The sequence below is a fragment of the Euprymna scolopes genome, chromosome 31 (assembly GCF_053919585.1).
Source record: "Euprymna scolopes isolate OS-2025 chromosome 31, ASM5391958v1, whole genome shotgun sequence".
In the NCBI taxonomy this organism is placed as follows: Eukaryota; Metazoa; Mollusca; class Cephalopoda; order Sepiida; family Sepiolidae; genus Euprymna; species Euprymna scolopes.
The window spans coordinates 13,403,227-13,413,621 of NC_136512.1; the positions used below are offsets into that span (position 1 = coordinate 13,403,227).

At 31.4% G+C, this 10,395-nt stretch overlaps 1 protein-coding gene and 1 pseudogene across 1 annotated transcript; both read left to right on the forward strand.

Moving 5' to 3' along the window:
* Positions 1 to 3,781: 3,781 nt before the first annotated feature.
* On the forward strand, positions 3,782 to 10,008 carry LOC145255625 (protein PET117 homolog, mitochondrial-like). The gene is made up of 2 exons (XM_080114146.1): positions 3,782 to 3,931; positions 9,731 to 10,008. The coding sequence occupies exons 1-2, from the start codon at positions 3,836 to 3,838 to the stop codon at positions 9,872 to 9,874; spliced, it is 240 nt and encodes a 79-aa protein (XP_079970272.1). The 5' UTR covers positions 3,782 to 3,835; the 3' UTR covers positions 9,875 to 10,008.
* On the forward strand, positions 6,288 to 6,404 carry LOC145256030 (5S ribosomal RNA; annotated as a pseudogene).
* Positions 10,009 to 10,395: the final 387 nt, after the last annotated feature.

The window sequence follows — 10,395 nt, forward strand, 5'->3', positions numbered from 1 at the left end:
ATTAATGCTGTTTTTATTCAGTTTCTTTTTGTTTGTTTTTTTTTGCTTTTAACTGTACTACTGTGGTCGTAATGATATGTAATCTATCCCAGGTTATGCCGGCTTGTTGAAAATTGTGATTTTGTTGTGAAGGTTGGTTAGTACAAAAAGAGTTCAAAAGTTCAAGTTGCTGATGTTTGTCAAACTTTATAGCCGAGGTCGATGATAGCAGCCTGGAATAGTGTTATGTAACGGATGTCTGGGACCATCCGATACATAACGGTTAAAATAAACCTTTTTAAGAAACTCGAAAGGAGGGCATCGAATATCAATTGTCCACCAGACAAAGTGACAAAAGTAATTACAGCGTAAACAGAAAAATCAGACGATTTTTCTGTTTACAAAGTAAAATGATTGTGGGGGAGATCGCATATTTTGCTGGAATGGGACATTCCTTTGCGAGAACAAAGAAAGATTGGAATGTCCTGGAAAAAACAATTATGGTCAAGGCTGGAACGTGTTGTAAAGACACGTGCAATAAACAAAAACAATAGTCGCCCGACTAAGAAAAAATGGGTTACTGGAGATCTGGGTCAAATGCAAGCAATGCATTTGTAAACAGAGCTAAAACTTGCCTGGGAATTGAAGAATCAATTAACGACAATAAATGAATTAACCAATCAAATGCAAGGCAGCGGAGACCGTAATAGTGGAAAAATACGGGAACAAAAAAAATCCTGTGAATATAACGATGTGGTTTTTGGAGTCAGAGAGCAGAAGTAGGTCTGAGGACCGCCAAAGGACGTGCGATTGTCGAAGTGAAATCGCGTTCTCCCCCCCCCTCCGATCGCTCCATGAAAGGAAAGCCAAGCCGCAGAAATGAACTATTTGATAAAATGCATGTAAGGCTTTAGTTAAAAATACATTTTTATACAAAAAGCAATCGTGACTTACGTCTTTCCTTTATGTTCTGAGTTACGCCTGATCGTTATGTGCATGTCAAAACTTTGTTTCAGATACCGTCGTTGTTATGACAAGGCTGGACAATTGATAAGTCAGCTCGAATGAAAAATGCCTGGTCAAGGGGGAAATAACCATGCTGTCTTAGCAGTTGCCATGACAACCATTTAGCTCGGATCGTAAACAAGTTACACTAGCGGACGATCAAGGAAATTGACGGCTACTACGTTTTTGTTACAAACCTACTAACTACGACCGTTCCCAACCTGGGGTCCTGCGCAACGTAACAATAGATCAATCGGGTTCATGTGAAAGAGAACATGAAAATAAAGAGAGAAAGCATGAAAGGAAGATAGGAAGATATCTTTTCTCTCGCATGCAAGTCAGTTTGGTTTCTGATTTTGGGTGGAACAGACACGTTGAGATTGGCGTAAAAATGTGTCGGAGAAAGAAATGCAAAAGAGATTTAAGAGCGGCCGATAAGAAAGAATGTTGAACCGCTAAGACTGAGAAAGAAATAAACCAAGCATTAATTAAAGGAAGTCTCTCACTTGTTATTTTGTACATGCTGTTTCCTTTTGCGGCTACGAATGCCAAGAGGCATAAAAAAGGTAAGTCAACATTTGGTTATGCACACATATAAGACATTATGAGCCATATATAGACACAAGACGTATCACGATGACATACATAGATACAGACAAAGAGATATGCATAATGAGATATACATGCAACACACAAAACCCTACACTACACTACACTACACTACAGTAATACCTGCTTTTAAAATCTAGGGAAATCCTACATAATATTTCTTGTTATTCAGATTTTCTTTGGCAAATATTGTAGTCTGGTAAACGATGCTTTCAACATTTATTTTGTAGTGGACAGTTGCCTGAGTTCTACAATTACAATTTTTCTGTTCATTGCTAGTGTTTTTATTTCTATTGGGATTTGGGTCACTTCTATTTTAAATAATTATATTTTTGTTTTTTTGTGTTATTTTCGTTGTTGTTATGTTGGTCACTATTGTCGCAATTTTATCTTGCTTCCAGATAAATTGGACGCTAAAGTAACAATTCTTGCTGGGGTTTCTTCTTTGAAGGAGGCTCGTAAAAATTCCATTTTCAGTGCCGGGCAATGAACCAGTCATCCAATCTCCAGGTCCGTGGCATATCAAAAGAGAAAGAATCTTGCGCTGGGCTCGTGGCGTCATCACAGAGCTAGCATTTCCCTTTTCTCCAAATTAAAGGGAGTTTCGTACAAACCCAAAATATACAAAACTAAAAGTCATAAAGGATACGAAATACAGAAAATCATATATAAGAACCAGATAAAAAATAATAAATGTAAACAGAGCGGAATGCACCATTATTGGTACAAAAAAAATTCCAACATTATTAAAAAAAATCAAGCATCTTGTTTAGTCACTGGAATTAATCTCCATAACACGCTGTCCATGGATTACTTTAACAGTAACCAACATTTAAGGTAATTTAACACAATTATTAAATATTAAAAAAAAAATATTTAACGCAAATAGATCAGAAATGAGTAGGTGAATGAAAATAAATTATTTTTGATTAGCTGGGGAAGGGGGAGAAGCTTTGCCCAGTCGGAAAATACGCTTAAATATGATATTTTAATTTGTCCAGATTTCGTATATATTATTATAGAGTAGTGATTTTAAAAATAATAATAAAAAAAAGTATTTGAGTGCCATCAGCTAGAATCGAAATTGAAAGCAAAACTGTAGCATTCAAAGCTGGTAACGTTACCACTGTACCAATGTGACATGCATATGAAATGCTTAAAAATTAAAAATAAACTAAGATTAATGTACAAAATGTATAACGATTGTTTCAATTTTGACCCATTTTTGACCCCTTAAAAACTATTTTGACTGGCTAAAGATCCATAAAAGAACGGTCCATAAAACATCCAATCATTTAAGACCCCTAGCACCACTCTGCAACTTTTAGTTTCGGAGGAGATAGAGTTTGAAAATATGGAGACAAACAGGCAGACAGACAGTTAGTCTTTTATATACTAGACTAATTTCTCAATTGTCTTCCTTTAAAATAATTTACGTCTCCAATAGTAACGTCTTACCAGGGAACATATTTTCCACTGGCAGCCGGGAAGCCAGTTTATGACCTATTTGGGGCAATTATATAGCATAGTTTAGAACCAATAAATCGAAAATAAACAAAACATGCAACAAATAACATTTACCAAGCGCAAGAAAAGCTTTCTTTTTCTTTTTTTCTTTTTTTAACCTTTTTTATGCTTGAAATTAGCGACCACCTAAAAGTTGACAGCTATAGCTTTAATTAATAAAAAGACACACAATTTTCAGTAAAAAGGTGTGTTATTCAAAACTAGAAAAAAAACCTGAAATAACGTAGAATAGTTTTAATTACAAATAGATTTATTTACAAAACGACAAAAGTTTTACAGAAAGAAATCCACAAAATGTACATGTTTAATATTCACAGGTTCAACCGGTAGTCAAGGGAGCCGGTATCGACCCAAACACGTCCTTTTCATATTTGCTGGGTGTCTGAAAATCTAATTGCTCTAAATTCAGAAATGATAAAACTTTCAGTTAATTTCCACGCTTTCAAATTTTACCTGTCGGTTAAACCTGTTTGTTTTTTTTTATTGCGTTTGGTAAACGTTATTTGTTGTATATTTTCCCCCTACTTTTATACTGATAGCTGTACTATAGCCTCAATTTGATTTATTCGATTTTACGTCGTAAAACTATTGAAATTTTATTGAAAATTTTATTTTTCTGTTTTTATTCTGGACAATTTTTCATTCGGGACAAATTTTTCCGTTCACCGGCATCACCTAAAAAACAAGGGGAAATCACTCTAAAAGGTAGAACAATATGTCGACAACATCCAAAGTGACGTTAGGCCTTTCCATAGGATTTACAGTCTCGATGATCGCCTATGTGCACATATCACAGAGGTTAGACAAAGAGGTAAATATTCAAATCTCGTGTTTGGATAAAATATCAATACAGTTCTTTAATATGACTGGAGCGAGTAACAAATTAATGTATTCCTTTCGGAACACATAGAAACCATAATGTTTGACCTTTCCGCTTTAAAATTTTAAGGTGCTTGTACAGATAATGATCCAAGGGTAACGATATTGGGGTTTGTATTACTGTACACATAGATTCGAAAAAGTTGTCAAAAAGCAAATATATAACAAATAAATGTTATCAAAGGCCAGATAAGTTACTTTTCTACCTAACTGGATATGTTTTTAGTGTTTTTATTTAATGTAACATGTTTATTCAGCTCGAAAAACCTACAGTGTTTTCTGATGTATTGGAAAATTCAAAATGGCGCCCGACTTTCTCTTTGACACGGTAAGTTTAGGAAAGGGAGTTACAAATAAAAAACTAGACAAAATACTGTTAAAAACCCACCGAATATATGTCAGCCTATGTCACCGTAACATATTGAACCAGTTTCTAACAGTATTTTGGGGTTTGTATTACTGTACACATAGATTCGAAAAAGTTGTCAAAAAACAAATATGTAACGAATAAATGTTATCAAAGGCCAGATAAGTTACTTTTCTACCAAACTGGATATAATTTTCGTGTTTTTATTCAATTAAACATGTTTATTCAGCTCGAAAAGCATACAGTGTTTACCGATGTATTGGAAAATTCAAAATGGCGGCCGACTCTCTCTTTAACACTGTAAGTTCGGGAAAAGGTGTTATAAATAATAAACTAGACAAAATACTATTAAAAAACCACCGAATATATATCAAGTTATGTCACGGTAACATATATTGAGCGAATTTCTAACAGTATTTTATCTATTTTATCATTTATTACACCTTTTTCCGAACTTACCGTGTTAAAGAGAGAGTCGGCCGCCATTTTGAACTTTTCAATATATCGGTAAACACTGTATGCCTTTCGAGCTGAATAAACATGTTTAATTGAATAAAAACACGAAAATTATATCCAGTTTGGTAGAAAAGTAATTTATCTTGCCTTTGATAACATTTATTTGTTATATATTTGTTTTTTGACAACTTTTTCGAATCTATGTGTACAGTAATACAAACCCCTCCCCTCTTTTGGAAATAGGGTACGATTATGAATATCTCCAATATCAAATAATCCTTATACACTGTGAAATTTACTTTATGTATCAAAACCAAAGAGGGGAGATATAACATATGAGAAATATTTGGAATCAAGTCTCCCCTTGCTGTTATTTCAGATCATTTGAAACCATAGCACAAGTTTTTGTCTCCCCTCCATCAAGACCAGAGCTTTTGGGGTAATATCAGATAATTTGTAATTTATAGGCAAAACTAGGAAAACAAATGACTTTGATTGAAAGGTCTTTCCGCCCTAAAAAAAAATCCTTTAGAATTACCACTATTAAAGGTTTTCGAGAGTGCTGAAAAGGAAAATAGTGTTTAAAATTCCAGGAAGCGAGCAGTTTCCAAGATGTGGTGAAATTATAGTTTCAAAAAGTGAGGGATCACTTTTCTATATTAATTTAACGTAAAATGAACACCCACTTTATTGCCAACTGTTATTTTTTTCTGGGGTGGTGTTTATTTGATAATTGTGGCCTGAGAGACCAACACAAAACCTACCTTAAAAAACTTGTTTTCTATTGGTTTTCGGGTGTGCTGAAAACGAATATTGCATTTAAATTTTCTGCAAATAAGCATTTTTCCGAGTATTAAGCAATGCATTTCTTTGTTATAAGTGGTGGACTGGTGGGCATGATGCATGTGCAAATGTGCATATTTTTGCTTGATACCTGGAAAAATATATGCGGAAAATTTAAATGCAATGTGCATTTTCAGCACACCCGAAGACCTATAGAAAACAATATTTTTTACCAGGCCACAATAAACACAACCCAAAAAAAACAGCAGAAAAAAGCTGGTCATAAAGTGGGTGATCATATTACGTTAAATTAATATAGAAAAATGATCCCCCATTTTTAGAACTATAATTTCTTCATATCTTGGAAACTACTCGTTTCCTGGAATTTTAAACGTTATTTCCCTTTTCAGCACTCTCAAAGACCTATAATAGCGGTAATTTTAACGGATTTTTTTAGGCTGGAAAGATACTGCACTTATAGCGAAACATTTTATGGCTGTAAAAAAAGTGCCAATAATAGGCTCAGGATGATAGATGATCCTGCTAAATGTGCGACCCTAATGTCACATAGCCCACTACACAAATCAGGTCATTAGCTTTCCAACGAGCCTTCATTTGTTAAATTCTGTTCAATAGTTGCTGAGATTTTGAACTTATAAAATTACCAAAAAAGGTGGTATATATATATGGCATAATCGCGTTGACACACCGGTTCTCGTCAGATCACCGAAGTTAAGCAAGGTTGAGCCTGGTCAGTTCCAGATGGGTGACCATTTGGGAATTCTAGGTGCTGTATGTGCTCTCCGCTTATCTCAGCATTTGTTTCCAGTCGTCCTGTACATACATTTCACTTGTCACTGGTATTTAACAATGTCGTCTCAGGAGAGGTGTGGTTGGAGATTACATACCTCCTGCCAAAAAAATGTCATGTGCAGGCACACCGACATGGGTATCTTTCAAAGGCTGAAGGAGCCTGTAGAAATATATTTTCTTATTATATATCAATTCTTATAGAAGAAGCTCAGTGTGATTACAGAGCAATATATAGAATAAATGACAAAAATTTATATTCCAAACTGTCAAGAATTGTATAAATCGACTGATTTAAAGGAATAAATTATAAGATGGTCATCATCATGAATTTTGGAATATAAATTTTTTTAATTTATTCTATATATATATATAGATTGGCAGGGAGACCCGACGTTGCCCGGGATTGAATCACACTCCTATATTTTTATTGTCATCAAAATCTATGAAATCGCCTGGGAGGAAGCTTCACATTGTTTGTTCCTCTTAATAGTGCTGAGCTTTCCTTGTGTTGATAAGTTTTGCTTTGTTTTATTAAAGATTTATTCTTTGATAACATAATTTTATATGTATTTATTTTGCATCATTTTAGCCCATGTAACCTCAAACCTTACTTGGGTGTTTCTTCTGAGAAATCTTTTTGTTGTACTTAGGAATTTGCACAGAGTTTTGAATGGAACCTTTTATTTGATTTGCAAGGACTAATGGTGTAACGAATAAAATTCAGTTGTAAGTGACGCTTACAAGGTTCACTTGAAGATTTAATCCTCAGTGTGGGTGACACTCAAAAAAAGAAAAGAAAAACTTTTGATTTGAAATTTAAACATTTCACATAATAAATTTTTAAATTCATTGAATGACTAAAAATTTTATTTATTTGCTCTATCTTGTATATCGAGCAATTCTTATTTAGGTAGGATAGTACTTATAGATATTACTGCCAGTAATATCTTATCAGATTTATAATCATAGGTTTCCATACCAGTTGATTGTTAGATAATTTTATTCTGAAGTGTGTGTGTGTGTATATATATATATATATATATATATATATATATATATATATATATATATATTATTGTCATTTCTTTATATCTATAATATAAAGCTGAATATCTGTGTGTGTGTGTGTGTGGTCACGAATAGACTCCTATATGGTTGACTATTTTAAAAAACTGATTGCATATAATGATAGAAGATGTATCAAGACACAGGAATGGGTATGTTTGATCTGACAGAACAGTGGTTCATTAAAATTGTGGGGTCTGTGTTCGTGCCTGGTCCACAAAGTATGGAAATAAAAAATTTCAAAATTAAAAAAAAACGTTTACAAGTGTTTTTGATATAGATGTACATAAGAATACTTTGATAAGTATGTTTTAACTTAAATAGGGATGGTATAATAAAATTGTGGGGTCTGCATTCGCGCCTGGCCCCCCCCCCCCATAGAATGGAAATAGACAAAAACTTTTATAAAGACTTTTCATATTTATCTGCGTAAGTATACTTTGATAATTATGTTTCAGTTTGAAGAAATATGGTATAATAAAATTATGGGGTGTTCGTTCGCGCCTGACCTCCATAGAATGGAAATATGTCACAAAGTTTAACAAGGTTTTTAATATAGATCCACAGAATATTGTTATAAGCGTTTCAGTGTGAACAGGTATGGTATAATAAATTATGGGATTAATCTATTTTATTTTTACTTTCATCATATTTTGCTTTGGTTTTGATACCCCCAACCTCAACCCAAATTTACAACTCTTCCTTTTTATAAGCTATCATACTTTCATAAATCAGAGTCCATTTTCTGTAGGCTGTTTTTGAACCCAGTCAACGACGGGTACTTTTGCTAATATATATATATACTTCAGAATAAAATTATCCAACAATCAGCTGGTATGGAAACCTGTGATTATAAGATTTACAAGATATTATTGCTAGTGAAATATATATATATATCATTGTCATTTATTTATATGAAATATATATATTATATATCATTGTCATTTATTTATATGAAATATATATTATATATCATTGTTATTTATTTATATGAAATATATATATATCATTGTCATTTCTTTATATGAAATATATGTGTATATATATATATGTCATTTCTTTATATGAAATATATGTGTATATATATATATATATATATATATATATATATATATATATATATATGTCATTTCTTTATATGAAATATATGTATATATATATATATATATGTATATATGTCATTTCTTTATATGATATATATATATATATATAATTGTCATTTCTTTATATGAAATATATGTATATATATATATATATATCATTGTCATTTCTTTATATGAAATATGTGTGTGTTTATATATATATATATATATATATATATATACAATTGTCATTTCTTTATATGAAATACATGTATATATATATATCATTGTCATTTCTTTATATGAAATATGTGTGTATATATATATATATATACAATTGTCATTTCTTTATATGAAATATGTGTGTATATATATATATATATATATATATATACAATTGTCATTTCTTTATATGAAATACATGTATATATATATATATATATATATATATATATATATCATTGTCATTTCTTTATATGAAATATATGTATATATATATATATATTAAGTATATATATATTAAGTAATGTGATTTATAATTTAAAAATTAAAAAAAAAATTTTTTAATTTAAAAATCAAAATTTAATTAAATTAAAAATCAGTTTCATAAGAAGGAACAACAACAAAGTCAATTATCTGTACGATCGTTTCGGAAATCCGTGCTTTTTATTTGTGGTATACATGAAGTCACGTAGAACAATTATACATAGTTTTTTTGGTAAGCACGGTCTCCTCATCAGCAAATTTCGGAGGATTTCTATTGAATTGAAAAGACACCAAAAATAAACCTAGCATTAAAAGTAAGGCAGATGAATCTTTTAGTTTTTCTTTTTTTGAAATCGGGAACTGTATTTAAAGTAGTCATTTAGATGTTTGCTATAGCTTTTTATTTTATTGAATCATAAATCACATTACTTAATATTGAATTAGCTCTAGGACATTTAACTATCGAGCTTATTATATATCTAAATTACAACGAGCATTTCCTGTATTTTAATTAAACTAGTAATTTCACTATTACATTAAAATACACTTAGCTCTTTAGACTATTATTCTAATCTCCTTTAAATTATATATATATATATATATATATATATATATATCAGTCATTTCTTTATATGAAATATATGTACATATATATATATATATATATCTTTGTTCACAGCGAATGAAAGAGGGCGTCCTTCTCGACATTGAACGACAGCAGAAAAAAATTCAGAATATGAAGATGCTGCAGGAACAAGAAGAACTTACAAAAGCTTATCGGAGAGCGGCCACAGAAGAAGCCAAGGCGCAAGAGACAACTTAGTTATGTGACAACAAGTTTCCCATACTCTTCCCCGCCTTGTTCTTACCAGCGTCTTTCTTTATTCTTTTCACTTGTTAGACTCATCCAAACATTATTTTTATTTTTTATGTACAATAAAACAAAAAGGAAACATGTCTTCTTTTCATGTCTTCAAGTCAACAAAAAACGATTGTCATGTTTTCTTGTCTTTAAGATAAGATTCATAATTTGTGTTATTTTGATTATTAAAACTGTTATTCTCATCTTAATGCAATATATGAATCCTAACGTGTAATCTAAATATTAATTTACTTGTCCATGCATACAGTGTCATAAAAAAAACCATCATCACAAACATTAATTAATGAGAAACGAATTACCTCCCTTTATAACCGCTCTTTATCAGTTAAAAATTATTAAAGCCATTTTCTAAAAATCGAAAAAAAAAAAAAAAGACATCTCACACAACACATCGAACCCAAAACGTTTAGATAATGACCCAACGCTCTAACCAACTGAGCTAACACGACGTACATGAAATT

Coding starts and splice junctions, on each gene's coding strand:
- LOC145255625 (XM_080114146.1), top strand. CDS start 3,836: ATGTCGACAACATCCAAAGTGACGTTAGGCCTTTCCATAGGATTTACA. Junction 3,932..9,730: donor CACAGAGGTTAGACAAAGAG/GTAAATATTCAA, acceptor CTTTGTTCACAG/CGAATGAAAGAGGGCGTCCT.